General features: G+C 44.6%; 1 protein-coding gene and 1 long non-coding RNA gene across 7 annotated transcripts in view; one reads left to right on the top strand and one right to left on the bottom strand.

The window, feature by feature from the left end:
• The window catches only part of LOC105086575 (uncharacterized), a 60,515-nt gene extending 37,760 nt beyond the window's left edge, over positions 1 to 22,755 (top strand). Inside the window, exons 10-11 of the long non-coding RNA XR_010383704.1 lie at positions 16,451 to 16,595; positions 21,925 to 22,755. This is a non-coding gene — a long non-coding RNA (uncharacterized LOC105086575). The remainder of the gene's footprint in view (positions 1 to 16,450; positions 16,596 to 21,924) is intronic.
• The window catches only part of LNX2 (ligand of numb-protein X 2), a 64,452-nt gene continuing 53,892 nt past the window's right edge, over positions 16,408 to 26,967 (bottom strand). For 4 of the 6 annotated variants that reach the window (XM_031465796.2, XM_031465799.2, XM_031465797.2 and 1 more), the window contains exons 6-10: positions 24,703 to 24,843; positions 22,754 to 22,931; positions 21,308 to 21,539; positions 20,689 to 20,847; positions 16,885 to 19,085 (exon numbers count right to left, since the gene is read on the bottom strand). In XM_031465796.2, the coding sequence (XP_031321656.1) occupies positions 18,950 to 19,085; positions 20,689 to 20,847; positions 21,308 to 21,539; positions 22,754 to 22,931; positions 24,703 to 24,843 (846 nt within the window). In that variant the 3' untranslated portion in view covers positions 16,885 to 18,949. Of the gene's footprint in view, positions 16,859 to 16,884; positions 19,086 to 20,688; positions 20,848 to 21,307; positions 21,540 to 22,753; positions 22,932 to 24,702; positions 24,844 to 26,967 lie in introns of those variants that run through there. The other 2 variants (XR_004141077.2, XR_004141078.2) reach the window with 2 other exon arrangements.

Below are 26,967 nucleotides of genomic sequence, written 5' to 3'. Positions count from 1 at the left end.
CTAATCAGACCTGACCGTCTCTGGCCACCCAGCTTTTATTTTAGAAAAGTCAACAAATCTCTCATTTCAAGAAAAAGATTCTCTAACAATAAGTGAGAACATAATTGTTGTTTTGGTTTGGGTTTCTTTCTCCCCCCAGAGGAAACGTAGGCTATTGGGAGAGCATTTTGAAAATGGGATGTTTGGACATTTCTTTCTGTTATGTCATTTTTATTGTCCAAAAATTTTATTAGATTTGTAGTCACAACCCATAAAAAGTCTCATATGTGCACACTTAAAGTTGAATCAGAATTTCTGAATTTTATGAGAATCTACCAAATCTCCTTAACAGGTGTTTGAAAACCATTTGTCAAAAATGTAAAATTTCAAGAACTTTTGATTAGCATGCAAAAAAAATGACTGACATCAGAGAAGAAGGAAATTTGCTAGCTAAATTTACACAGCCAAGTTTGTGGAGTTAATGGGTGGGACACAGACTCGTGTAGGCCTAGCCCACACATCTCCATGGGGATCAGCCAGGCTCAGAGAGGTGTCTTATTCTCTGTGACAGCCAGCCTGCCTGGGTCCCCGGTGCTGGCAGCCCTGGGGCAGTGCCTGCAGACATGCACATCCCTCTGGCCTTCTTTTGTTCCTACTTTGTGTTCTTGGGGTCGGGGAGGCATGCCCTTAGCAGGAGAGGAACATTTCTGAGTGGAGAAGGCTGTTCTGGACCCGGGACGGGCCAGGAAGGGGCACGACGCTGAGTGGATGCTCGTGGCCAGGAGGGATGAGGCTGCTGTGACCGTGCCCTGGATTCAGCAGCAGGGCCTGCGGAGTTGAGGGGCTGGTGGGAGGAGGGGTGGGGAGGGCTGGGAGGCCCGAGGCGGTGATAGGGTCCTGGACCTGAAGCCCTTTGCGGCTGCAGCATCGCCTGCAGAGGCTGGGCGTGGGCTGGGTGCCCTCTCCCCGGCAGGCACTTTGGAGACTAAGAGAAACAGCACGGTCCTGGAGCTCGTCCTTGAGGAGCCAGGAGTACTTCTTCCCAGATGAAGCTACCATGCATGAGAAGGCTCAGTACAAAGAAAAATAAAAACAGAGCTGGGAAGAGGCCCACACAATGATCAGGTGGAGAGTTATCGTGGGCCTGGGTAGGGAGTGGGGAGCCCCAGAACCCTCTGGGAAGGGCACGCTGTCTGAGGAGCATCTGGGGGGGCAGTGAGTGACCCAGTGTACAGCATTGTGATCCAGTTATACATATATATAGTCTTTTTTTTTCCACTTTTTAATTTTTTTTAACTTTTTTTATTGAGTTACAGTCATTTTACAATGTTGTGTCAAAGTATTCTTTATCATTATAGGTTATTACAAGATATTGAATAGAGTTCCCTGTGCTATACAGAAGAAACTTGTTTATCTATTTTATATACACTAGTTAATATTTGCAAATCTCGAACTCTCAATTTATCCCTTCCCATACTTTCCTGTTTGGTAAACATAAGTTTGTTTTCTATGTCTGTGAGTCTGTTTCTGTTTTGTAAATAAGTTCATTTGTGTCTTTCTTTTTGGTTCCACATAGAAGTGATATAGGCATTTTTCTTTCTCTGTCTGGCTTACTTAGAATGAGGATCTCCAGGTCCATCCACGGTACTGCAAATGGCATTATTTCATTCTTTTTTATGGCTGAGCAGTATTCATTTGTATATATACACCATATCTTCTTCATCCAGTCATGTGTCAGTGGGCATGTAGGTTGCTGCATTGAGGATTGTTCTGATCGTGAAGCAGCAGTAAGCACATTAGAGCTGGAACAGATCACGAATTCTGTCCAAGTGGCAGGAACTGCCCAGGGTGGGGCTGATTCTGCTGCTGGGCCAGCCCATGGGGGTGCTGTTTCAATCTGCCTCTTGCTGCTGCCATGTGAGGTGGTGGCAAGAGAATTCTGACAAATCGGTAGACAGATGTCACCCAGGAAGACAAAGGCAGAGGCAGGGTGACAGTGCAGATTTCTGGTCCCTGGTAAGGGCTCACAGAATCTAAGGAGCAGAACGCTTATTGGCTGTGGGACCTGGCCTGGCCCTGGTATGAAGGTGGGACAGGATACGACGCAGTGCTTTCCAAGGTGGGGACCCACATTTCTCCCCCAGCTTCCAGCCCTGGAAGCTAACCTCTATGCCTCAGTTTTCTCTGGCTGTAGAATTGAAATAATTGCAGTACAGATCTTCCTCGACTTCCAAAGGGGTTGTGAACCCAGTAAGCCCATTGTTAAGTTGAAACTATGGTTAAGTCGAAATTGCATTTAAAGTTTCTTCTGTATAGCACAGGGAACTATGTTCAATATCTTGTAATAACCTTTAATGAACAAAATATGAAAACGAATATATGAATGTATATACATGATTGAGACATTGTGCTGTACACCAGAAACTGACACATTGTAACTGACTGTACTTCACTAAAAAAAATAAATTAAAATTAAAGTTAAAACTAAAAGAATATTAAAATAAAAAAGGAAGAAAGAAAGGAAGTGCATTTGATACCCCTAACCTACTGATCATCACAGCATAGCCCAGCCTACCTTCAACGTGCTCAGATCACTTCCATTAGCCTACAGTTGGGCAAACCCATGTAACACAAAGCCTATTTTATACTAGTGTGTTGACTATCTCATGGTATGTGTTGAGTACCGTACTGGAAATGGACAACAGAATGGCTGTCTGGGTCCAGGATGGGGGTCGGTGGGTCCGTGCTTCCCCCTGGTGACCATGGAGCCAAGGGTGAGCTCGGCTGCAGCTGCCACTGCCCAGTATCACGAGAGAGGACTCATCACCAGCCCGGGCAAAGGCCAAAACTCTAGACTCCAAGTATGGTTTCTACTGAATGTGGATTGCTTTTGCATCAGTGTAAAGTCAAAAAAATCCTAAGTGCAAGTGTTATAATCGAGGACCATCTATGTTTATGTCTGTGAAGGGTAAATGGATAAATTCGTGAACCGTGCTTGGTGTGTAGTCAGCTTTCAGTAACTTAGTTGCCACTTCACATAACCACAGAAACCAAAGAAAAAAATTGTTTTCAGGTTGAGATGCCACATTCCTGGAGTTTTCCAAATCTTTTACCGAATTTCAGTGTCGAGCTCACTACTTACATGTGCTGTCTCTGAATCCTGAAGTACATTTGAGACTTTCTGCTAAGACAGTGTAATGTCAGCGCCAAGAGCAAGAACTGAGAAGAGGCTGCCAAGGATGTTCTCCTGTTTAGACATTAAAATGGAAAATTCTGGAAGCAAATAGCTCTGATACAAAGGCGGGGCTGAAATCAGCTGGTTTGACACTAGTAATCAAGAAGGCCAGTCTTGGGGGAGGGTAGAGCTCAGTGGTAGAGCGAATGCCTAGCATGCATGAGGTTCCCTGTTCAGTCCCCAGGATCTCTATTAAAAAAATAATAATAAATAAATAAACCTAATTACCTCCCTTCCAAAAAAACCCAACAAGAATGCCAATCTTTTTCAAAGTCAAGGATAAGTCAAAACAGATTTAGCATAGTTTGCAACCTTGCAAAATTCTTACTTGGTAGGTCTTAAACTCCTGGCCTCTCTGGAGGTCCAGAGGTCCGGCAGAATACAATAGCGTTACTTACACTGTAAACATCCCACAGGGCAAGGGCTGTCCTCATTTTCCTGTGTTGAAAGAATGTTGACCACTGCGGAGCACTCCCCATGGGGAAGACAGATGTAGAAAGAGGTGGAAAGCAATTCTTTCTCCTCTTTTCAGAATGTGCCGTGTGATCAGGATGCTAATGCAATGGATGCACTGAGGTGGTGTCTGTACCAGGCGGTGGACAGGGACAGTTGGGTGGGGCTTCTGGTTTCTGGTGTGTATTTTCCCATCTGCCAGTTTTGTGCAAATAAGTAGGCCCCTTAATCTCAGTTTTCTTCATCATTTGGACCGGGCCGAGAAGGACTGGCAGGGCTGGACGGGCTGGGATCGGCACTCCGTGGGAGGGGGATGAGCATTTTCGGAGAGCCTGGCCATGGGAAGGCCCAGGGCCACACCTGCGGTTAAAAAGCGAGAGAGAACCTGCTGATTAGTTCCCCGTGTTGAGGGAAACACACACAATATTGAGAGTGAACAAAAGCTTGAGTTCAGAGGAGCCACTAACAGGAGATAACTCACTCACAGAGCGATTTTCCATCATTTTCAGGGATGAGCAAGGGGAGCCGCATCTCTTGGTGTCTACCCAGAGCTGCGTCATCACCTGCTGAGCCCGATGTGTCAGCCGCTTCATATGCAGTCTCTAAAGCTTGCAGATAGCTAGCGAAGCAAGTATTATTCTCACCTTGCAGATGAGAAACTGAGAGTTGAGGGTAAATGAACTGTCCCCGGGCTTCTAGGGTAGTAAGTGGCAGGAGCAGATCTAGGCGTATCTGGTTCCATGCTGCATGCGGAGCGCTGGCCTCCCTCAGCGTCACGTGTGGACCAGCAGCTGTCCGTGCTCCTGTTACAGAGCAGGAGAAAAGGAGTGGGGGTCCGGCAAGCGTGCAGGAGCCCACAGCCCACCGTGTGGCCACAGTCGTCCTAGGGTGGGAGATCACCAGCGAAAGTGATGGAAGCTTCCAGTAGTCATTAAACAGTGGGCACACAGGTGGGCCAACCTGCAACAGCCACCCTGTGTTCAGTCTGTTCTGCCACCTAGAGAGGCCTTACCTGACCACCTCTCCCACCCAGGTCCTTTCCATCACATGTTCCCGGTTTACCTGGCTTTGTTTTCTTCATAGCACTTACCGCTGTCTAAAATTTTATTATTTCTTCATTTTGTTGTTTACTCTTCTTTTTAGGATGTAAGCTCAGGAGATCGCTTTGACTTGGTAACTGATGTTCTGAGCACAGTACCTGGAATGCAGTAGATGCTAAATAAACATTTGGCGAGAAGTTAAATCAGTAAGCATTTTCGTGTATTGTACCCGACTAATACTCATTTAAATACTAAAAGTAACGAAGAGACCTCCCCTCTCCCCGGCTTCTGCCACCCCCAAATTTCCACACTCTAGCTGGGAAGACGGACAGGGACAAACTAGACTGAAAAAGCAATGTCTTAAGCGTAGAAATGAAGAAGCAAGGTCCCTGACATGGAAGCGTTCACGTAGGGCTTAGATCACCACTTTATATACGTGACTCCTGTAGCAGCAACATGGGTACGGGCCTTCCGAGGCTGAGGTTCTGCGCTCTGGGCATCAGTGGGGGCGGGGAGACTTAGAGCCTGTGGGGACTTAGTTGACACAAGGACATCATATTCTTTGGAATGACTTTATGGATGAGATTGAAACCATGGAGCATCATTAGTTAAATCCATTTCACCAGTAACCTGCCTTTGCATCAAGGTTAATTGTTGTTTCAGAAGACTCAAGTGACCTCTGCGCCCCAAGCAGCCTAAACAATCAGATGTTGTCCAGGGAGTTGGCGTCAGCTGTGTCTAGTTAAGCGGAACCATTTAAGGCAGGACTGGAGCGCCGGCCCTCCCACTGGGCATGCGCGTGTGTTGCTCTTTGACCTCTTGACGTCAGGGCCGAAAACACGCTCACCTGGGGCCCCGCGCCCGCCCGCAGAGGCCGGAGCCCAGTTACGCCTGCGCAGATCCGCGGCGCCGCCCCTTCTTCCAGTCCCTTCCGCGCGCCTCACGCCTGGGGCCGCGCGTCCTGACGCCCCGGCTCCCGGGGAGCGGGGCTGAGGCTCGTCTGCCGGCCCTGAGCTGGGCTGACAGCGAAGCGCTCTCCCTGCTGCAAGCCTCCTCCCCGTGTTGTGGCTGCTGCCCGTCCGGCAAGTGGCAGATGGTCCTGGTTCGTGGAGAAACGAGGTGAGATACGAACTCGTCTTCCTTAAATGTTTGCTAAGTATCCACAAGATAAGCTTCGCCGCGGTGAGCACCCACCGCTCTCCACCGGCTGGGGCTCCAGGACCCGGCGTCCCGCCCCGGCGGCGGCGGCGGCGGCGGCGGCGGCGGTGGCGGTGGCGGTGGTGGTGGGCTTTGGGGTGGCAGAACCGGGCTCCTGCCCCGCGGAGGAAGGAAGCGGGCCTAGGAAGGACCCTGGGAGCGGGTCGTGGTCATGGTGTTTGTGACTCCACGCATCCCAGGATCTAAGACATCCTTGGATGGGTTCTGAGTGGTGGGTGACTGAGGGCTTTTTCATAGAATGTAGGCGACGTAAAGGAAAACTATTTTTACCAGCTGATTCCACCCTCAGAACTCGACGCTGGATAATTGTTGCTTCTTTTCTAAGCGATAGATCTTTCTAGACTTCTCTAGAACTAGTGGTCTGTCTGCGGGCAATCCAAGGAAGGGCCGTGGGATTCACTCTTATACTGAAAACACTTGAGGATGCAAGGTGAGGGCTGATAGAAGTTTGTGCAATAGCCCAAGTGCAAGGCGTTACTTGCAGGTGAGTGCGTTAACGGAGCTCACTCAAGTCAGGTGGACACGTCTCGGTGCTCCGCAGGCAGCGCCGGGGGTGCAGCCGCCTGCCCTGGCGGGCGCGTGGTGACAGGCCTCCCGGGGCGGGTCCTCTACTCCTGTGTTGATGGAGTGTCCGCATCTCTTATCAGCAGTTTGCGGACAGCGGACACCGAGTTTCTGAACATCACCTCTGGAGAGCTTCCGTGTTGCCATGGAAACTAATTGGTAGCATAGTTAAATGGCATGGATTTACACTGTAAAATGGCAAAAGAGCTTTCTAATAAGGACCCCAGGAGTTGAAACCTTCCCTAAAGCAGGCAGAGGAACTAAAGGGAAAAAGCTCACTTCCTGAGTTCCCAGCCAGTGACCAGGCATCAGGTCATCAGGCCAGTGGAATCTTGGTACGGCTCCGTTTATCACCAACTGGGGACAAATGGAGGGGAATCCGGATTATGAAAGAGGAAGTTATAAAGCAGTGATCCAGAGCCCATTTATGTCTCGTGCACATAGTAGGTGCTGGATAAATTCTTTTTTTAAATTTAATTTAATTTTTATTTTTAATTAAAAATTTAACATTTTATTTTATTTTTAACATTTTTGATTTATAATCATTTTACAATGTGTCAAATTCCAGTGTAGAGCACAATTTTTCAGTTATACATGAACATATATATATTGTCACATTTTTTTCTCTGTGAGCTACTGTAAGATCTTGTATATATTTCCCTGTGCTATACAGTATAATCTTGTTTACCTATTCTACAATTTTGAAATCCCAGTCTCTCTCTTCCCACCCCCGCTCCCTTGGCAACCACAAGTTTGTATTGTATGTCTGTGAGTCTATTTCTGTTTTGTATTTATGCTTTGTTTGTTTGTTTTTTAGATTCCACATATGAGTGATCTCATATGGTATTTTTCTTTCTCTTTCTGGCTTACTTCACTTAGAATGACATTCTCCAGGAGCATCTATGTTGCTGCAAATGGCATTATTTCATTCTTTTTTATGGCTGAGTAGTATTCCATTGTATGTATATACCACATCTTCTTTATCCAGTCATCTGTTGATGGACATTTAGGTTGTTTCCATGTCTTGGCTATTGTAAATAATGCTGCTGTGAACACTGGAGTGCATGTATCTTTTCAAATTAAGAGTTCCCTCTGGATATATACCCAGAAGTGGGATTGCTGGATCACATGGTAAGTCTGTTTTTAGTTTTTTGAGGAATCTCCAGTGTTTTCTATAGTGGCTGCACCAATGTACATTCTCACCAACAGTGTAGGAGGGTTCCTTTTTCTCCACACCCTCTCCAGCTTTTATCGTTTGTAGACTTTTTAATGATGGCCATTCTGGCTGGTGTGAAGTGATACCTTATTGTAGTTTTGATTTGCATTTCTCTAAAAATTAGTGATGTTGAACATCTTTTCATGTGCTTGTTGGCTGGCTGTCTTTGGAAAGATGTCTGTTTAGGTATTCTGCCCATTTTTTGACTGGGTTGCTTGTTTTTTTGATATTAAGGTGTGTGAGCTGTTTGTATATTTTGGAAATTAATCCCTTGTTGGTCACATCATTTGCAAATATTTTCTCCTGTTCTGTAGGTTGTCTTTTCGTTTTGTTGATGATACCCTTAGCTGTGGAATTATCCTTAGTTTTATAGTATCTGGTCTTTAATCCATTTTTGAGTTTATTTTTGTATATGGTGTTAGAAAATGTTTTAATGTCATTCTTACAGGTAGCTGTCCAGTTTTCCCGGCGCCACTTACTGAAGAGACTGTCTTTTCTCCATTGTATATTCTTGCCTCCTTTGTTGTAGATTAATTGACCATAAGTGTGTGGGTTTATTTCTGGACTTTTATCCTGGCCTGTTGATCTATGTGTCTGTTTTTGTGCCAGTATCACACTGTTTTGATTACTTTGTAGTATAGTCTGAAGTCAGGGAGCATAATTCCCCCAGCTGTATCCATCTTTTTCAAGATTGTTTTGGCTGTTTGGGGTCTTTTGTGCTTCCACACAAATTTTTAACATTTTTTGTTCCAGCTCTGAAAATGTCATTGGTAATTTGATAGGGATTGCATTGAATCTGTAGATTGCCTTGGGCAGTGTGACCATTTTAACAATATTGATTCAAATCCAAGAGCATGGTGTATCTTTCCATCTGTTTATGTCGTCTTCAGTTTCTCTCATCAGGGTTTTATAGTTTCTGGAGCACAGGTCTTTTGCCTCCTTGGGTAGGTTTATTCGTAGGTATTTTATTCTTTTTGGTGTGATGGGAGGACCCAAATGGTACTGTTTCCTTAATTCTTTTTCTGCTTTTTCATTATTAGTGTATAGAAATGCAACTGATTTCTGTATATTAACTTTGTACCCTGCAACTTTACCAAATTCGTTGATGAGTTCTAGTAGTTTTCTGGTTGCTTCTTTAGGGTTTTCTATGTATAGTATCATGTCATCTGCAAACAGTGACAATTTTACTTCTTCATTTCCATTTAGATTCCTTTTATTTTTCTTCTCTGGTTGCTATGGCTAGGACTTCCAAAACTGGGTTGAATAAAAGTGGTGAGAGGGGACATCCTTGTCTTGTTCCTCATCTTAGAGGAAGTGCTTTCCGCTTTTCCCTGTTAAGTATGGTGTTAGCCGTGGGTTTGTCATATGTGGCCTTTACTATGTTGAGGTATGTTCCATCTATGCCCATTTTCTGGTTTTTTTTTTTTGATCATAAATGGATGTTGAATTTTATCAAAATTTTTTCTGCATCTATTGAGATGATCATATGGTTTTTATTCTTCAGTTTGTTAATGTGGTGCATCACATTGATTGACTTGTGGATACTGAAAAACCCCTGCATCCGTGGATGAACCCCACTTGCTCATGGTGTGTGGCCCTTTCAGTGCATTGTTGGAGTGGATTTGCTAGTGTTTTGTTGAGGATTTCTGCATCTGTAGTCATAAGAGATATTGACCTGTGATTTTCCTTCTTCATGGCGTCTTTGTCTGGTTTTGGCATCAGGCTGGTAATGGCCTCACAGAGCGAGTCTGGAAGGGCTCCTTCCTCTGCAGTTTTCTGGACTAGTTGCAGAGGGATAGGTGTTAACTCTTCTCCAGATGCTTGTCGAATCCACCTGTGAAGCCGTCTGGTCCAGGACTCTTGTTGGGGCTTTAATTCCTGATTCACTTTCAGTGCTGGTAACCGGTCTGCTCACACCGTCTGCTGCTTCCTGGTCCAGTCATGGCGGGTTGTACCTTTCTAAGGAATTGCCCATTTCTTGTTCGCTGTCCTCTTGTTAGTGTGCAGTTGCTCATAGTAGCCTTTTATGACCCCTTCTGTTTCTGTGGTGTCAGCTGTAACTTCTCCTTTTTCATTTCTAATTTTATTAATTTGGGCCCTCTCCCTTTTTTTCTTGATGAATCTGACTAAAGGTTTATCAATTTTATCTTTTCAAAGAACCAGCTTTTAGTTTCATTTATCTTTTCTATTGTTTTTTAGTCTCTGTTTCATTTATTTCTGCTCTAATCTTTGTGATTTCTTTTCTTCTACTAACTTGGGGGTTGGTTTGTTCTTCTTTCTCCAGCTGCTTTAGGTGTAAGGTTAGGTTGTTAACTTGAGATTTGTCTTGTTTCCTGAGGTAGGCTTCTGTCGCTGTAAACTTCCCTCTGAGAACTGCTTTTGCTGCATCCCAGAGGTTTTAGATCATTGTGTTTTCGTTTTCATTTGTCTCAAAGTATTTTTTGATTTCCTCTTTGATATCTTCAGTGATCCATTGGTTGTTCAGTAGCATAGTGTTCAGCCTCCACGTGTTTGCAGTTTTTTCCTTGTAGTTGACTTCTGACCTTATAGTGTTGTGGTCAGATAAGATGCTTGGCATGATTTCAGTTTTCTTAAGTTTACTGAGGCTAGCTTTGTGGGCCAGCGTGTGGTCGATTCTGGAGACTGTTCCATGTGCACCTGAGAAGAATGTATGTTCTGTCATTTTCTGATGGAATGCTCCATAGATATCAACTAAGTCCATCTGGTCTAATGTGTCATTTAGGGCCTGCATTTCCTTACTGATCTTCTGTCTGGGTGATCTGTCCGTTGATGTGAGTGGGGAGTTAAGGGCCCCCACTATTGTGTAATTGCCCATTTCTCCTTTTATGTCTGTTAACAACTGCCTTACACAGTGAGGTGCTCCTCTGGTGGTGCGTATATTTACCATTGTTACCTCCTCTTCTTGGATTGGTCCCTTGAGCATTATGTAGTGTCCCTCTTTGTCTCTTGTAACAATGTTCACTCTAAAATCTATTTTGTCTAATATAAGTATTGCTATTCCAGCTTTCCTTTGGTTTCCATCTGCATGGAATGTCTTTTTCCATCCCCTTACTTTCAGCCTGCAGAGTCTCTAGCTCTGAAGTGGGTCTCTTGTAGACAGCGTATATATGGGTCTTGTTTTTGTATCCATTCAGCCAGTCTGTGTCTTTTGGTTGGAGCATTTAATCCGTTTACATTTAAAGTAATTATCAATTCATATGTTCTTATTGCCTTTTTGTTGTTTTGGGTTTGTTTTTGTAGGTCTTTATTATTTTTCTCTTCTCTTTTCTTGTGGTTTCATGGCTATAGAAGTTACTTTAACATTTGTTGTAAAGCTAATTTGGTGGTGCTGAATTCTTTTAGCTTTTGTTTATCTGTGAAGTTTTTGATTTCTCCATCAAATCTGAATGAGAGCCTAGCTGGATAGAGTATTCTTTTTTTTATTAAAAATTTTTTTTAAATAGACTTCATTCTTTTAGAGCAGTTTCAGGTTCACAGCACAATTGAGCAGAGAATACAGAGAGTTCGCACATAGCCCTCCCCACTCACACATATATACTCCCCTACCTTCAGCGTCCCTCATCAGTCGGGCATATTTGGTACAAGTGATGAACCAACATGGGTACATTATTATCAGCCAGAGCTGGGTAGAGTATTTTTGGTTAAGTTTTCCCCTTTCATCACTTGAAATATATCGTGCCACTCCCTTCTGGCCTTTAGAGTTTCTGCTGAAAAACCAGCTGATAACATTATGGGAGTTTCCTTGAGTGTCATTTGTTGCTTTTCTCATGCTGATTTTAATATTTTCTCCTTATCCTTAATCTTTGTCGGTTTGCTTACTACATGCTTTGGTGTGTTCCTCTTTGGGTTGGTCCTATGTGGAACTCTCTTTGCTTCCTGGACCTGGGTGACTGTCCTTTCCTAAGTTAGGGAAGTTTTCAGTTATTGTCTCTTCAAAAATTTTCTCAGGTCCTTTCTCTGTCCTCTTTCTGGCACCCCTATAATGCAAACATTAGTGCACTTCATGTCATCCCAGAGTTTTCGTAAACTATGCTCATTTCATTTTTTTTTTTCCTGTTCTGCAGTAGTGATTTCCCCAATCTGTTTTCTAGCTCACTGATCCGTTCTTCCGCCTCATTTAATCTACTCTTGGTTCCTTCTAGCGTGTTATGTATTTCAGTGATTTTAGTCTTCAACTCTCGGTATTCTCTGTATTTTCCAACTCTTTGCTAAAATCTTCACTCTGTGCATCTATACTCCTCTTGAGTTCTCTGAACATCTTCACCACCATTACCCTACACTCTTTCTCGGATAGATTGCCTGTCTCCTCATCACTGATTTCTTCTGGGATTTTACCCTGTGCCTTGGCCTCGGACATACTCCCCTGCCGCCTCATGTTGTTTATCTTCCTACTTGTATTTTCAGGTGGGTTAGTTATGTGTCTCCCTCTGTGGGAGATGTTCTGTGCGTCCCAGCAGTGCACTCCTCTCTTGCCACCCCAGGGCCAGGGTCCAGCTGGTCCCAGTGTGGTCTGGCTTGTGTGTGGACTCCTTCCACAGGCTTTGGGATGTTGTTTTCTTATTTTTAGTATCTGCCCGCTGGTGGATGAGGCTGGACCAGAGGCTTATGCAGGTGTCCTGGCAGGAGGAGCCAGTGCCTGCCCACTGCTGGGTGAAGCTTGGTCCTGGACCTCTGGTGGGTGGGGCCGTGTCGAGGGGCATTCTGACGCTCAGGAAGTCTGCTGATGGGTGGAGCTTTGTTCCCACCCAGGATGTTGTTTGGTCTGAGGAGGGGCAGTCCCTCCAAGAAGACTGCTCAGAAGAAAACAGGAGCTTCTTCAAAAGAAACGCCTTACCGGTGTGGTTCCCTCTCTGTGGTTCCAGTTGAAGGAGATCTTTTTTGCTGGGTTCCAGTCTTTTCTTTCAGTGGTCGTTTAGCAGTCAGCTGTGGTTTCGTTGTAGTCGCGAGGAGAGGCGAGCTCATGGTCCTGCTACTCTGCCATCTTGTATAAATCCTTATTTAAATGACCACAGGGGAAAGAACCACGTCAGGCACTTGAATGTGCTTGGGTATTCAAGTCTTAAGGCAGCTTAAACGGTCCCCTTCAGCCTGTAGCTTGAACGCCCCACTCTGTTTCTAATGCGTTGATTTAACTTGGCACTTTAAGAATAGTTAACTTCAACTTTTAACTTTAATACTTTAAGTTAGTAAGTCTGAACTAATGGGGTTTTTACTCTACGGCACCCTGGGAGCTCCATGTGTGATGAACGGGGTGATGCAGCCTTAGAAGCTGAAATCCAGATTTGTTACCTTCAAATTTAGTTTTAATCATTTATCTGATTAAAGTCTAATATTTGAGAAATTGTGAGCAGTCCACGTCAGTACACGAGAGAATGGATGCCAGGAAGCTGCAGCCCCCATGGTCCCGCAGAGAGAAGAGTGCGCAGCCCTGAGGGAGGGGGCGCCTCTGTCTGAAAACCAGCCCACGAGGCCCAGTAGCCTGAGAGACCGAACCCTCTGAACCTGCCTCCCACGTTCTCCTGTGAGAACCTGTCTCTGGATTTAAACACAAGTTGCATTTGCTCTAGACAAGTTGGTGACAGTGAACTCTGCTGGACTGCCTTTTTCCCCTCCTGGAAAATGAAAAACTGGTTCAGTGACTCCAGATAGCTTGGAAACTGGCAACAGGATGGTGGCGATGTCGCTGTGTCCCCAGCTGTTATGAAATCTCCCCTTAGATCTAGGCTGCAGCTCCAGCTCCCAGGCTGTCTAGGTCAGTGTGTTGTCTTTAATTCCCACTCTGGCCCGTTTCCCATGTGTTTTTAAAGGTATAATTGACATACAGCAGACGAGCGTCAGCTGTACAATGAGATTTGCTACCTGCATACGTTGCCAAATGGTCACAGTAAGTCTTGTTAACATAGTGACCGTAGTTACAGTAAATTTTCTTGTGATGAGAACTTTTTAACATGCAGGTACTGGGGATGGAACCCACCTGTGCACACTGAGCACACGCTGTGGTGCTCTACCACTGAGCTCTACCCTGTGATGAGAACTTCCGGGATCTACTCTCTCAGTAACTTACAGATACGCAGCCCAGTATTAACCGTAGTCACCGCGCGATACACTGCATCCTCATGGCTCCGTTATAACTGGAAGTTTGTACCTTTTGATCCCCTTCACCGATTTCTCCCATACCCACCCCTGCTTCTGGCAACACCATTTTTTTTTTTTTAAAGATTCCACATATGATAAGGTATTTTCTTTGACTTATCTCACTCAGCTTAATGCCCTCATGGTCCATCCATGTTGTCCCATATGGCAAGACTTCATCCTTATGGCTAAACAGTGTCCCACTATGTAGATATACCACATCTTCTTTCCCACTGTGTGGATACACCACATCTTCGTCATCACCCATCGATGGACACTCAGGTTGTCTTCATATCTTGGCTACTGTGAATAATGCTGCAGTGAACGTGGGTGGGGGGCACGCTGATAACTTTCCCCCACATGTTCTTTGTGGGAAAGCATTATAATAAGAACCACTGCAAACTGGCGTCAGTTTTTCTGTATTTCACATGGTTCAGAAACTAAATCTAAACAAATCTTGACTGTTTAAAACAATGATAACGATGACTCATTGGAGAAGATGGCAAGGAGCAGCCATGGTAGTGGTCACCCTGTTAGACTGGGGAGAGGGGCAGGAGTCCAGGGTTGTCCTATCGTGCAGATGGGGACAGGGCTTTGGGTGGAGAAGGCGGGAGAGGGTTGGGGGGAAGAGTACTTGACTGTGGAGAAACCTGACACACAAGTGGCCGTAAATCGTGTTGACAGTGGGTACCCCTATGTGACATGCGGGGAGCTGCACGTGGCGCTCTTCCTCCCCCAAAGCCATAATCCCAGTGAGAAAAAACAGCAGACACCAGTAGAGGGCAGCCCTCAACACCCCCGACTTCAGCACCGTCAAGACCCTCATAAACCAGGAGGGTCTGAGCACGTGGCACAGGGAGCGTCTAAGGAGACATGACGGCTAGTTGGCACGTGGTGTCCTGGGTGGGACCCTGGGAAAAGGACACTAGGCCGAGTCTCCCTCTGGAGTAAGCCTGGGTGCTTCAGAAGGCAGACTCTGGTGCTTATTTTTTAATCAAAGTGCTCCCTGTGTGCAGCAAAGGCTCAGCTTTACACAGGCACATTGTTTCAGATTCCTTCCCGTTATAGGTCACTCCCTGTGCTCTACAGGAGGACCCTGTTTATGTTTTATATACAGTAGTTTGTTAATCCCAAACTCCTAATTTATCCCTCCTCCTTTTTCCCCTTTGGTAACCTTGTGTTTTCTATGTGAGTATTTTGTAAGTAAGTTCATTTGTATTATTTTTTGATTCCACATATAAATGTAATTTATAAATATAAATTCCACATATAAATTTGTCTTTCTCTGCCTGACTTACTTTGCTTAGATGGACCTAGAGATTATCATACCATGTTGCTGCAGATGGCATTACTTCATTATTTTTATGGCTGAGTAGTACTGCATTGTGTATATATACCACATCTTTTATCCAGTCATCTGTCAGTAGACATTTAGGTTGCTTCCACGTCTTCTGGCTGTTGTAAATAGTGCTGCTGTGAACACTGGGGTGCATGTACATTTTCAAACTAGAGTTCCCTCCAGGTGTATGTCCGGGAGTGGGAGTGCAGGATCATAAAAAACTAATAGTTACTGTAACGAATCTCCGTCCTGTTCTCCGTTGTGGCTGCGCCAGTTTACATCCCCACCAACAGTGTAGGAGGGCTCCCTTTTCTCCACACCCTCGCTAGCATTTATTGTTTGTGGACTTTTTGATGATGGCCATTCTGACCAGTGTGAAGTGGCACCTCACTGTAGTTCTGCTTTGCATTTGTCTCGTAATTAGCAACGCTGAACATCTTTTCATGTGCCTGATGGCCATCCATATCAGACTCTGATACTGTGTCTAGTTTTAAACACTGCTAAACAGCAGTAATCAGATGTCTACCTGACAAATTTTCTAGTGCATATCCGTGCATAAAAATACAATTTAATAAATCTTTTAGAAAAGGAGTGCTTGCCCTGAGAGATTGACAAAGATTTCTCAAGAGGTGATGTCACTTGAACCAAGTGAGCCCACACAGACTCAGGGCAGGGGGTGGGTAGAAAAGAGAAAGTGAGGCTAGGGGCTAGGCAGGGCCGGGTTGTGAATGGCGGTGCCTAACCATTGTGCAGACGACACAGGGCCACTGAGGACTCGCAAACAGGGTGAGGGCATGATCCGTGATGACCAGGGCTGGGGTTTAAAAATGCTCCCCTGGTGGCACGAGAGTCTGGACTGAAAGAGCGGGAGTGGGCAGGTGCTTGGGAAGGCGCATGTCAGTCTTGGAGGACTGAGGCTTCAGTGCCTGGAAGCAGCAGGATGCTCAGTCTGCAGACCTAGGGCATCAGTGGTATTCAGACGTGCAAGGTGGCAATCCAAGATGGTCCTTAAAACTATGACAGTAAATGGGAGACCGGGGCCTGCTGACATCCACCACGAGGGGCAGGATTCTCTTCAGAGGGGGGAGGGGAGGCAGGACCTGGGGTGTGAGGCTCGTGGCGGAGGGGAGGGAACGGGGGCTGCAGAGCCATCGAAAGCCTGATTGGGGTCGGACCAGAGGCCTTGGTTTGAGTCTAATTTACTAGGAAATTGGGAGCTAACATTTAATTCAGAACAATTTGTTTCAACACAGGGAGTAAGAATAGAAACCACAGCGTCAGGACTGTCTGGGAGGTGCTGTGAAAAGCAGCGGCGAGGAAACCAAGCCTGTCATCCAGCGGAAATGCCCGGTGAGCCCCTCAGGTGACTTAGAGCGTTCTGGCAACCATGCTAAAAAGGTAAAAAGAAACCGGTGACATTAATTCTAATAAACTTAAATAGTCCAGTACATCCAAGGTGTTCAGCATCTCAAAACGTGGTACTTGGTCACACTTGGGGTGCTCAGGGGCCCCGGCTGGCGGTCCTGAAGAGGCCGACAGTCCCAGTCGGGAGGGATCACGTGCCCTGTGCCTTCAGGAACGAGGATGAGGAGACGGGCTCCAAGCTTGGGCTGCTGTAACGAGGCCACAAACAAAAGTAAGGACCACAGCTAAGTCAGCATCTGCTGGGCAAGAAGAGACAGTGTCGCTCTTGGGGAAAGGAGGGCTTTTATTTCCATCCTAAATGATGATCACACCGTTACTTAAATACATCTGAAAAAGTCCTGAAGTAACTTAAACTGAAGGCACAGAACAAATCAAAATATTTAACTGAGCTTAAAATGAGAGAATTCAAATATTTCAACAGTGACAACGAATTACGAACAAATTTCCATCACCAAATATCATTCTGACCAAAAGCTACAGTCTTTAATAAAAACCAAATTAGCTTAAGCTGATTAAGATTTCCATGATAAAAATGAAAGGTCATCTTTCAAAATCCTCATTATACTACCAGGTTCACTGTAAGCATTGTATTTATAACCAAGCGGTAGTTAGCATATTTGCTGATGGATGGTCATGCCCCAAGAATGATGCATTCTTACAAAATGTTTAAAACAAAAGCAAAGTGGATTGCAAAATTCTGTTGGGGAGCAGGAAAAAAAAGGTTGTTCATGTCAATTAGATTAACAAAGTATTTCAATATCAAATTGCTTCAAAAGCCAGTCATCACATAACAGTAATGTACTGCACGCTGCACGGGCATTCCACTGTGTCTTGGTTAACTTGACCATACATTGTGGCTCAGGGGTCGAATAAGTCAGTAACGATTATTTTGCCATTTCTTAGTCAAAAGAGATAGGTTTAAAAAAAAAAAAATCACTGAAAATAACTGGAATAATCTGTAACAAGCTGCAGCTACAGTAAATCCCAGCAGTGCAATTGCTAAGTTTTAAAGTGGTCAGGCTTCATGATACACTAGTATTTTGAAATACATTCTCTGATGAACACCACTTATTACAGAGGTCAGTTAAAATTAGCTCAGATTCTGAACTAGGCTTCTAAATGAAACTTTTCAAGTATGCATAATATTAATAAGGTAAAGATTTTTCTCTTATTCACTGTGTTCTTCCAACGGACAACTGTGATGAATAAAGGGCAAACAAAATAGGCTGGTCAGTTTATTAAAATACTAAAAAAAAAAAAAAATGAGTCTATTGACCAAGGACTGATGGAAAGATATTAACATCTGAAACTTACTATTCAGGGGGAAAAAAAAAACTTTTCAGACTTTTTCCTGAAATTAAGTAAAGAAATGGGGAAAAACACTCAAGATTCTTTAACAGAATAAAATTTTAAAAAAAGGTCTTTCTTCTGCTTAGCTGTGATATATGAGTGTGTTTAAGCAACATGGTTTTATTTTTATCATTTAATTTAGTTGCATAAATCAAAAACATTCCCAGCCAAGTTTGCTGATAGAAGTATAATACAAACTCTAGAAAACGATTTTTAGCAAAAACTGCTTCAAAATTTTCCTACATAACGAAACATTCCTTTGGAAATGAATCTTTAATGCTTTTGGACTGTTCAAGTAAATGCAGCGTTTATCACCTCCAGCACTAAACTGTAATTACCGCCCAGATTCCTTCGTCACTGGGTAGCATCCTGTATTCTTACTATTCTAATCACGGTACAGTATTTTTAAAAATAATCTCTTTAGTGGCCTCAGACTTACGTCTTCATCTATGAGTACTGAGAGATTAAAGTAGAAATAAAATAAGCCAGAAAAATCACCTTATAAACAGTATGAAGTCTTGAAATGTTGGCACCGATGAGCAGTGGGAAAGGCTTACCCGGCCAGAGGACGCGCCCCCACGCACAGCAGTGGCCGTGCCAGGCAGCGAGCGCCAGGGCCGCCGTCTTCACTGACAGCCTCCTGGGCGCGGGGAACTCATTTTATGACTCAGTTATTGCAAACAAAGAATCCCGAGTAAGTCGTCCATCCAGCTGGCTCACAGTCTGGGCAGGCCACGATCTGACCACGAGAGTCTGGGGTCTGAAAGTGTGACCCTGCAAGCGCTATGGCAGGCTGTCCCGGCGCTGAGAAATGCGGCGGCTGGAGGAAGCGGCCAACGAAGGGCAAGCCGAGCGGCTCTGGCCCCGCGAGAACCAGCTGTGCGAGCGGCCCCTGACTGACAAACACAACAAAACCAAAGGGTTTTCTTTCTGAATCCTGAACAGGAAGGTGTCTGACTCAAAACCAGCTTCAAAGTCTATACCAGGCTGCCAGGCCAGCAAATAACAGTCAGGGTGACTTTGTTCCTCTGCTCCTTCAACATGGGGACCAGCGCCGAGTGGCTCATGCCCACGGTTGACAGGCCGTTCACGGCCACGATCATGTCGCCACACCTGGACAATGACAGAAACAGTCACTGTTTTCACGGCATGAAAGACATTATCCCGAGAGCTATTTAGCATGAAAACCAGAGTTTCACTTAACCAAACTGTCAGTGAGGAGGACGTGTACCTTACTTTGAGAAACATCTGGGCTGCTTTTTAGGCCTGTGTTGGCTTTCTCGTGCCAATCAAGGACACCCTGTGCCAGCCTCTCCTGTAGCTGCTGGATGATTTCAAGGGCAAGCAGACTAATTTTCATATAAGCTTAAGCAAAACATAGTTAAGATAATAAATCTGCCTCTTTTCTAAAAATACTAAGCGATACATTTGGAGGGGGTTGCTTATTATTTTGACTGTTTGTTTTTACAGCTCTTGACATTTGAGGCTTCACTTAAGTTGAGAGTAAGACCCAACACCTCCCCCTCTTTCAGCTGCTGTCCTGCAGCCTGATGATCACAAATGGATGATGGATCCGAAGACCTTCTATCATTTATGACTTTGGTCTTTAGTTTGAATACGGATTATTACTGTTAGGTACTTCAACTTCCTTTTGAAAGTAAGTGGAGGTTAATTAGTTTATAATTTGCGTGAGGCCCAGAGGGAGTAACTTAGCTAAGAGAATGGTTAATTCATCCCCTCCAGCACTTCCCTCCTAGAACAGCGGTCTCCCCTCTCCGTCAGGGTGAGGCTGCCCTGGGGCACACCGACCCAGAGTGGTTTTCCCAGCGTCCCTGAGATGGCGCTGTTTACAGACACTGTAAACTTTCCATTTGTGCAGCATTCACACTAAGATGTCAGCATGCACTTTTAAAGAGCTGTTTCTTTTATCCAAAACTTAGACACTAAGAACTTAAATCACCCATCTCCTGTGTGTATAACCTCTTGACGTAACACCTCTTTCTTCTCACGGCGCCTAACCTTTGAAAACGAGGCTGCACCGAAGTTGAGGGAGTACTTTTCGCCTAGTGGTGACAACAGTAGGGACTTGATGGCAAAGCTGGACAGTCCTGGGTCTGAACTGTAGTCAACCACGTCCTGCTGTTCAAGTGTGGGCAAATTTCTTAACCTGTTGAAGCCTCAGTTGTCTTGCTTGTAAAACAGGAATAACCACAGCACCTGTGTCACAGGGCGGCTGAGGAGACCCGGCCTGGCGCGCGGGCAGCTACCTCCCCGCCCACTGGTGACCACATGTGCCAGGCACTGGGATGGCGGCCGGGGGCGCAGCCGTCAGCGCAACAGCATCCCTCCGTGTGGACTTGCATAAATGGAACGTTGGGCAGACGTAGACGTTAACAGAGAAGTCGTCACCTAGCGACGGGTCGGGCCTGAGCGCCCAGAGCAAGCTGCCTGTCGGCGCGTCCAGGTGACTCAGGTTGAGCGCCTGGTGTCAGACTAACCGCGAGGCCACCACCACCAGGGCGACGTGGAGCGAGCATCTCAGGCTCCGAGAACCCCCGGCCTCGGTCACGGCCCCTCAGCGCTATCGCTGTCGTAGCTGAGAAGCAGCCACAGGTAACAAAGAAACGAGTAAATTGCACCGACGGGACCAGACGACAGGCTGGACTGGAGCTGTGCCCGGCCTAGACAAGAAACATGAACGTATCACAAGACTCACTTTAATCTTCCATCATAATAGGCAGGCGTTCCCAGGACAATGGTTTTGATGAAGAAAGGCTGATTGGTGTGGTTCTCTTCGTAGCCGCCGACAATACTGAAGCCCCAGCTTCCCATGTAGCTTCTTCGTAAAACCACATCATGGCAGCTACGAAGGGCGCTGTGAATGCAGAAAGCAAGAAAAATGAGCGTGGAGGCTTCTTAGCGCCTGCTCGTCTTGCAGACAACGCCATTCCCCGCTCTACGTGTCACTGAGGGGGTGGTTACGACGTGTTCGGGAAGGGCCCCCACTTTGACCCGGTTTCCCTGCTGAGAAACGCACGTGCGGTCCCAGCGTGGACCCAGCTCTTCTAAGCGGGAGCCTGGCCACCCCGGCCCACGGCTGGCCCGCCACGCGCCCCGAGTAGGAATGAACAGAATGGTTTTATTGAACAGATGTTTTTTCAGCCTAGTTCTTATTATAAAATTGACCTTTAAAAATAGAATAACCTAAGAAAATTTAACGTGATTTGATTTCCTACTTTTATCTAACTAAAGCCTTTTCCCCTGAATGAGTGACTCTGCCGACCTCCCCCAACTGGGCGTAACCGTGATGACCGCACAGGACGGGGTCACAGCACCTGGGCAGCCCGAGCCACATGAGCCACGACGGGGACCAGCTGGCGTCGTACTCGTTCTCGCTGACGGCGCTCAGCTGCTCCTCCGGGCCCTGTGCAGCCTCCTCCACGACCTGGACCTCCAGTGCTTTCAGGGCCACCGTGGGGGACGCGGCGCTGGCTTTCAGCATAGCAACAGCCTCACTGTGACTTAAATTGGTCAAATCAATGCCGTTGATATTCAGCAAGATGTCACCTGTTCAAATTAAGAAACAAAAATGAGCCCCCAAGTATTTCCCTGCAAATCGTGTTACCTGTAAACTAATCAACAGAAGTGACTTCCAAAAGCTCAGATGAGACAAGGTAAAAGGCCGTCTTTCCTTTTTGTGTTCTTTATAAATACTTCATGGAAAACATTCCAAAGACAATTCAAAAATTTAAAATAATTTAACAATATATAGGAAGAGGTGTGGCTTGAAGCTCTGCGACCCCACGGAAGCCGGAGTCACCAGGCCTGGGCTGGCTGTGCACAGGCCTGCCATGTTCGTTTCTCCTCTGACAGCGCCTTCCAATTAAAAAACAACTTGATCCTTTGCTCTTAGAAATGAATTTTTAATATGTTCTACTTTATATTTTTACAGTTTTATACATCAAGACGGCTTGGCATAGTTCACTCAGTGCAAACATCAGAATATGGACAGAAGATACGGCTGGGCCCAGGCAGAGAAATGAAACTTGTGGACGTGTCCTGCTTGGGGAGGAAAAACAGCGTTAGTTGCTCTGCCAACTAATATAATAAAAAGGGCAAGGAGGATTATAAAAAAGGGCAGGAAGGAAAGGATTAGGTTTATAGAAGCACAAACAATTGTACTAAGAAAGCCCATAGAAAATCCTCCCAATTCATCAGTTATTTTTCAGATTATTAAAGCAAAAACATCCTCATTATAGAAAAGTAAGAAGGAAATACAGTTACCTCAAATTCCACAATAGGACAAATAACTTAAAAACAAGTAGCCTTATTAAGCTAAAATTCATACAGCACTCAGTTAAAGGATAGGATTTTATGGTTTCATAGAGTCGTGCAGCCATCACACATTGTCTTCAGAACATTCTGGTCCCCACCTGCACCGGTTAGTAATCGGTGCCCTTCTCCCAGCCCCACGCAACCACTAATCCACTGGCTCCATAGACCTGCCTGCTCTGGCATTTCATGTGATGAAGTCACACGTGGACTTCCGTGTCTGACTGTGCTTCACTCAGCACAGGGTCTCCAAGGTTTGCCCACACTGTGGGATGTGTCAACATCTCAAATTCCTTTTTACGGCAGATAGGCCACTGTGTGGACAAACCATGTTCTGCTGACCCACTCATCAGTTAATGGACATCTAGGATGTTTCAGCTTTTCAGCTGTTAGAAAACTGAGTAGAATTTGGGAGAAGATGTGGTGAATCCGTTCAAGATGTAGCTCACCTCTCTTGATTCTGCCATCCCGTGCGAGGCAGCCATGAGGGGGCACGCTGGTCACGAAGATGGGCAGCTCCCCACTCTTACTCCCTCGGCCCCCCGCTACTGTCATGCCAAGCGACTCGTGGGGTTCCTTCTTTACAGTGATGTGTTTTTCTTGGCATGTAACACACTGGGCAAGATCCTAAACAAGAGAGAAAAGATTTACTGGATAATGAGTAATACATATAGTTGAAGTAAAGACAGCTTAAACTAAAATAAAAACTTAGGTAGCAAAATTTACAGTCATTTAAAAATAGTCAATTAAAAAATCATTTAAGAACTGAAAGCAATACAGAGTTCTTCATAGGTACAACTGATACAGTGAACAAAACACTGGATCCCAATGTCAAACTTTGGACCTCTGTTTCTTCACATGGCTATTTATGGAACTGAAAAACTCAGGACTGTTGACATATGGAAGTCAAAGTAAGTAAGCACATCATTTGCATAATTACCTTGAGCTCCAAGGTATGATCGATTCTAAAAAAAAGCAAATAATGCACGTGAATTTTAAGATTCTGAAGACAAGCCAATTTTACTCCCATTTTTCTCATCTTTATAAGTTGACAGACTAGTATATAAAACTGTAGATTTTACTAACTGCCAGAAAAAGCTACAGACTTATCTTCTGATTCTTACACATATCTCAAATTACTGCAGAATTCAATGACATAAAAGATTCAATAATCAGTTTCGCCTGTGTGTGTCCCTAAAGAATCGCTGTATAATTTGTAAAGCAAGGACAAGCTGTATGAAACAACTCCTATTTCAAATTTCTATTCAGAACAATAACTCCTTTTCACGGTCCTCATTATGAAGGCAAAATTACAGGTTTCCTTCATACATTTCAGTTTCGGTTCAGAAATGAGAACAAGTCTGTGGTTACAATTTCTTACTAGTATTAACTAAACCAAAGACCAGTGACAAGTCTGTACTTGAGCTCAGAAAACCAGATAAACCTGATGGGCCAGAAACAGTTGTGCCTGTAAGGGATGCTTTCTTAGGATACCTGTGACATTCCAAAGGTAATTATTCTCTTAAACACTGTACTTACATTAAGAAGTCACTTCAGCACACAGGGAACTAACTGTGGCTTTAAGGAGACCAACGGATAAATTTTTGTTTAGTAAAGCAATTTAATTTCACTTAAGGAGAGGTGAATTTGGAAACTCACGTTTAGCTTGTATTTTCACATAGCTGAATAAACACCATCGTTTACTCAACATTTACTCAAAAACTCCTGGCCTACCAGAAATTGAGTTCCAATGAAGGATAAAATGAAGTAAATAATATAAAAAATGCAGTAAAGTACCACCCTTTTAAAATTTCTACAACTAAAGTGAGACAGTATCAAAATTCTCAACACAGATAAATCACCTGGTATGTATTATAAAACCAGTGAAATACTGAAGCATGGAAAAAGCTCACCATATGGGAACTGTCACTGATTTAGGGTGGGCTTCCTGTCTATACCAAGAAATATGCTATACAGATACAGCTGTCGAATTTATGATTTATGTTTAATATTCATGTATGTAATTCTGTTGTAGGCAAGCTGCCCAGTTGCTAAGTATAGACTGTCAATCATTGTCTTCATTCTGCTTTTTCAATTATATAACCAACTGTTGCATTTAAATGAGCAACCCAAGATAAACTCCACTTGCAAGCAAACTAGACAAACCAAAGATTTTTCTGGATGATCAAATACTTCGCGACAATCGCCTGGCAGAGAAACTCTACTGGCTGAGGAACTGAAACAATGCAGTCACTCTCCAAGGTGGCAAAACACACACACTTCACATCCCAAACACCGACGGTCACCTCCTCCAACAGAGTAACAGCCCTCATTAAAAGCTTACCTGCTTGTAACGGTCATCCTTGGAGGGTGAATTAAAAACCACAAAGTGCCTCACCTTGTGTGAGCTGGGTCTGCTGTGGCCCAGCAGCTGTGCGTGGTGCTGGCTGCTGCTCTGAGTTCCTGCTTCTCGGACAGTGTGTCCCGGCTGGGGCTTCCCCGTTCTAGCAATGGTTAAATTCACCCTCTCTCCACTAGCCTGTACAAAACACACACACGGCCACCAGTCATTAGTGATGCTTCCCACGTAATCAAGTACAGGCAGTGGGATTTTTACCGCTCTTCTCACCCCACCTCGTCACTGCCCCAGTGCCTTGCCTGGTGGTGCCTGCAAGCACCTGGAGACGGGAGAGGGGGCGCTCCTTCATGACACAGTATTTTAAAACTTCTGCAGCTGAAACGCACATGTGCAGCTCTGGGACGAACCCTCCCCGAGCCCACCTCCAAAGTAACCAAGGCAAAGCGGTCAGACTGCCCGTGTTCTCGCCCCATGATTTAAAAAATTATATATATTTATTTTGGGGGTGGGGAGGTAATTTGGTTTATTTATTTTTTTAATGGAGGTACTGGGGACTGAACCCAGGACCTCGTGCAGGCTAAGCACACACTCTACCCTCCCCTGCCCCCATGATTTCTTGAAGGGTAGCTTCCTTTTAATGCTTCTCTTCCCTTTCAAGACTGGCCTCGGCGTTGTGAGGGAGAGAGCAAAGGAAAGAATATAAAAGGAAGAACTGATTCAAAACTTGATTAAAATCCACTGAGACTTGAAAAATAAATTCCATGGTGGCTACTTTGGAAGTAATCATCAGTGAAACTGCACAGCTTCGTTTATGTTTGCTATGAAGTCTGAGTCAAAAATAGGACATCAGCTTAAATAGTCCTGGGAAGAATGATACCAGATCTGTATTTGTACATTACCTATATACAGTACACACACACCTGGAGATGTTGAGTTAAATTATCTTAGCAGTTCATGACTATCACTGTAAATTTGGAGACCCATTATCTCTATATATCTATATTTTAACACAGATTCACATCTATTATATTTTAAAAAGTTATTTTATCTTTGCTTTTAAAGTACAGGCCTGATTTATTTGATGCTGACTCTTGGTCAGGACCACAATTCCCAATTTCATTATCACTCCTATGGGAAATTATGATAGTCTGCTTTCAAGGAGTTGTGGTGGAATGCTACACGTGGAGGGGACCTCCCCCATGATTATACTGAGTAATGTTAAGAAATCACTATTTTCGGTTTTTCCCCCAGTCTTATTGAGATATAACTGACATACAGCACTGTATTATTTTTAGTCCTTAAATTGGAGAATAAGTGATAATTTTTATGCCCAACTGAAAAAACATTTGCTTATTCAAGCATTTTATTCAACTTAAGAGCTTCAACCAAGTTCCTCAAAATAAGTCAAAGAAATATACTCAACATATGGCCAGATTCCTGAAGCACAGAGTCTGGGTACCTGATCTGAGGGGTAAATACAAAAGTGGAATGTTCAGAATCCTGATACTTAAAATTCTGACACTTCACATCATTAGACTGCACGGCGTGAAGCGGAGACAGGCTCCGCTTCTGACTTTATTTCCAAGTACAGAATTATTTTCATTACTGCTTACTCCTTGGAACCACTAAATACTCCAGTTAGTATTTTGGCGATACTGGAAAACCCCTAGTTATGCAAACCTATTAACAGAAACAAATCCTTGATCTTTCTAGATTTTCTGAAAGACAAAATTCTGCACATAGGATGGAAGGGGGCATTTAGGATTTAAATGATGGACCAACGTTTGGGTTCAGGCTGACCTTAAACAGAATGCACAATCTAACATGTCAGGGTTTCAAACACAGCGAAAAAAAATTGTTAAAGTCAAGATTTTTAAAAATGCAAGCTGTCCACACAATAATGCCCTTAATTCATGAGTAATTGGTGCGTGCTGCGGCTGGAAGGATAAACTGGTATGGAAGGAAGTTCAGCAAAATGTCTTACAATGAAAAAACATGGGAGTCTGTCAGCAGGAGGTGACTGAGTGGATTACAGCACAGCACGCCTCCTGCGCAGCCAGGAAAGGCCACGGTGAGGGTCTGCACTTACTTTCACAGCAAGAACGTGCTGCTGACACAGAAAGCTGCAGACTCAGCATTTACAGTACGAGTGCCTGTGTTACTGCCGTGTGAATGTGCACCGACTTACCTGTGGACAAACACATCAAGTTCGTAACAATGTTCTCCAAACATCGGTGTTGATAGCCTGGGGTGTTTAGATTCAACGTGATTTTAACTTCTTTATTTTGGCATTTTATCTTCAGT

The sequence above is a fragment of the Camelus dromedarius genome, chromosome 13 (assembly GCF_036321535.1).
Source record: "Camelus dromedarius isolate mCamDro1 chromosome 13, mCamDro1.pat, whole genome shotgun sequence".
NCBI lineage: Eukaryota > Metazoa > Chordata > Mammalia > Artiodactyla > Camelidae > Camelus > Camelus dromedarius.
This window is presented reverse-complemented; position numbering and strand designations above follow the sequence as displayed.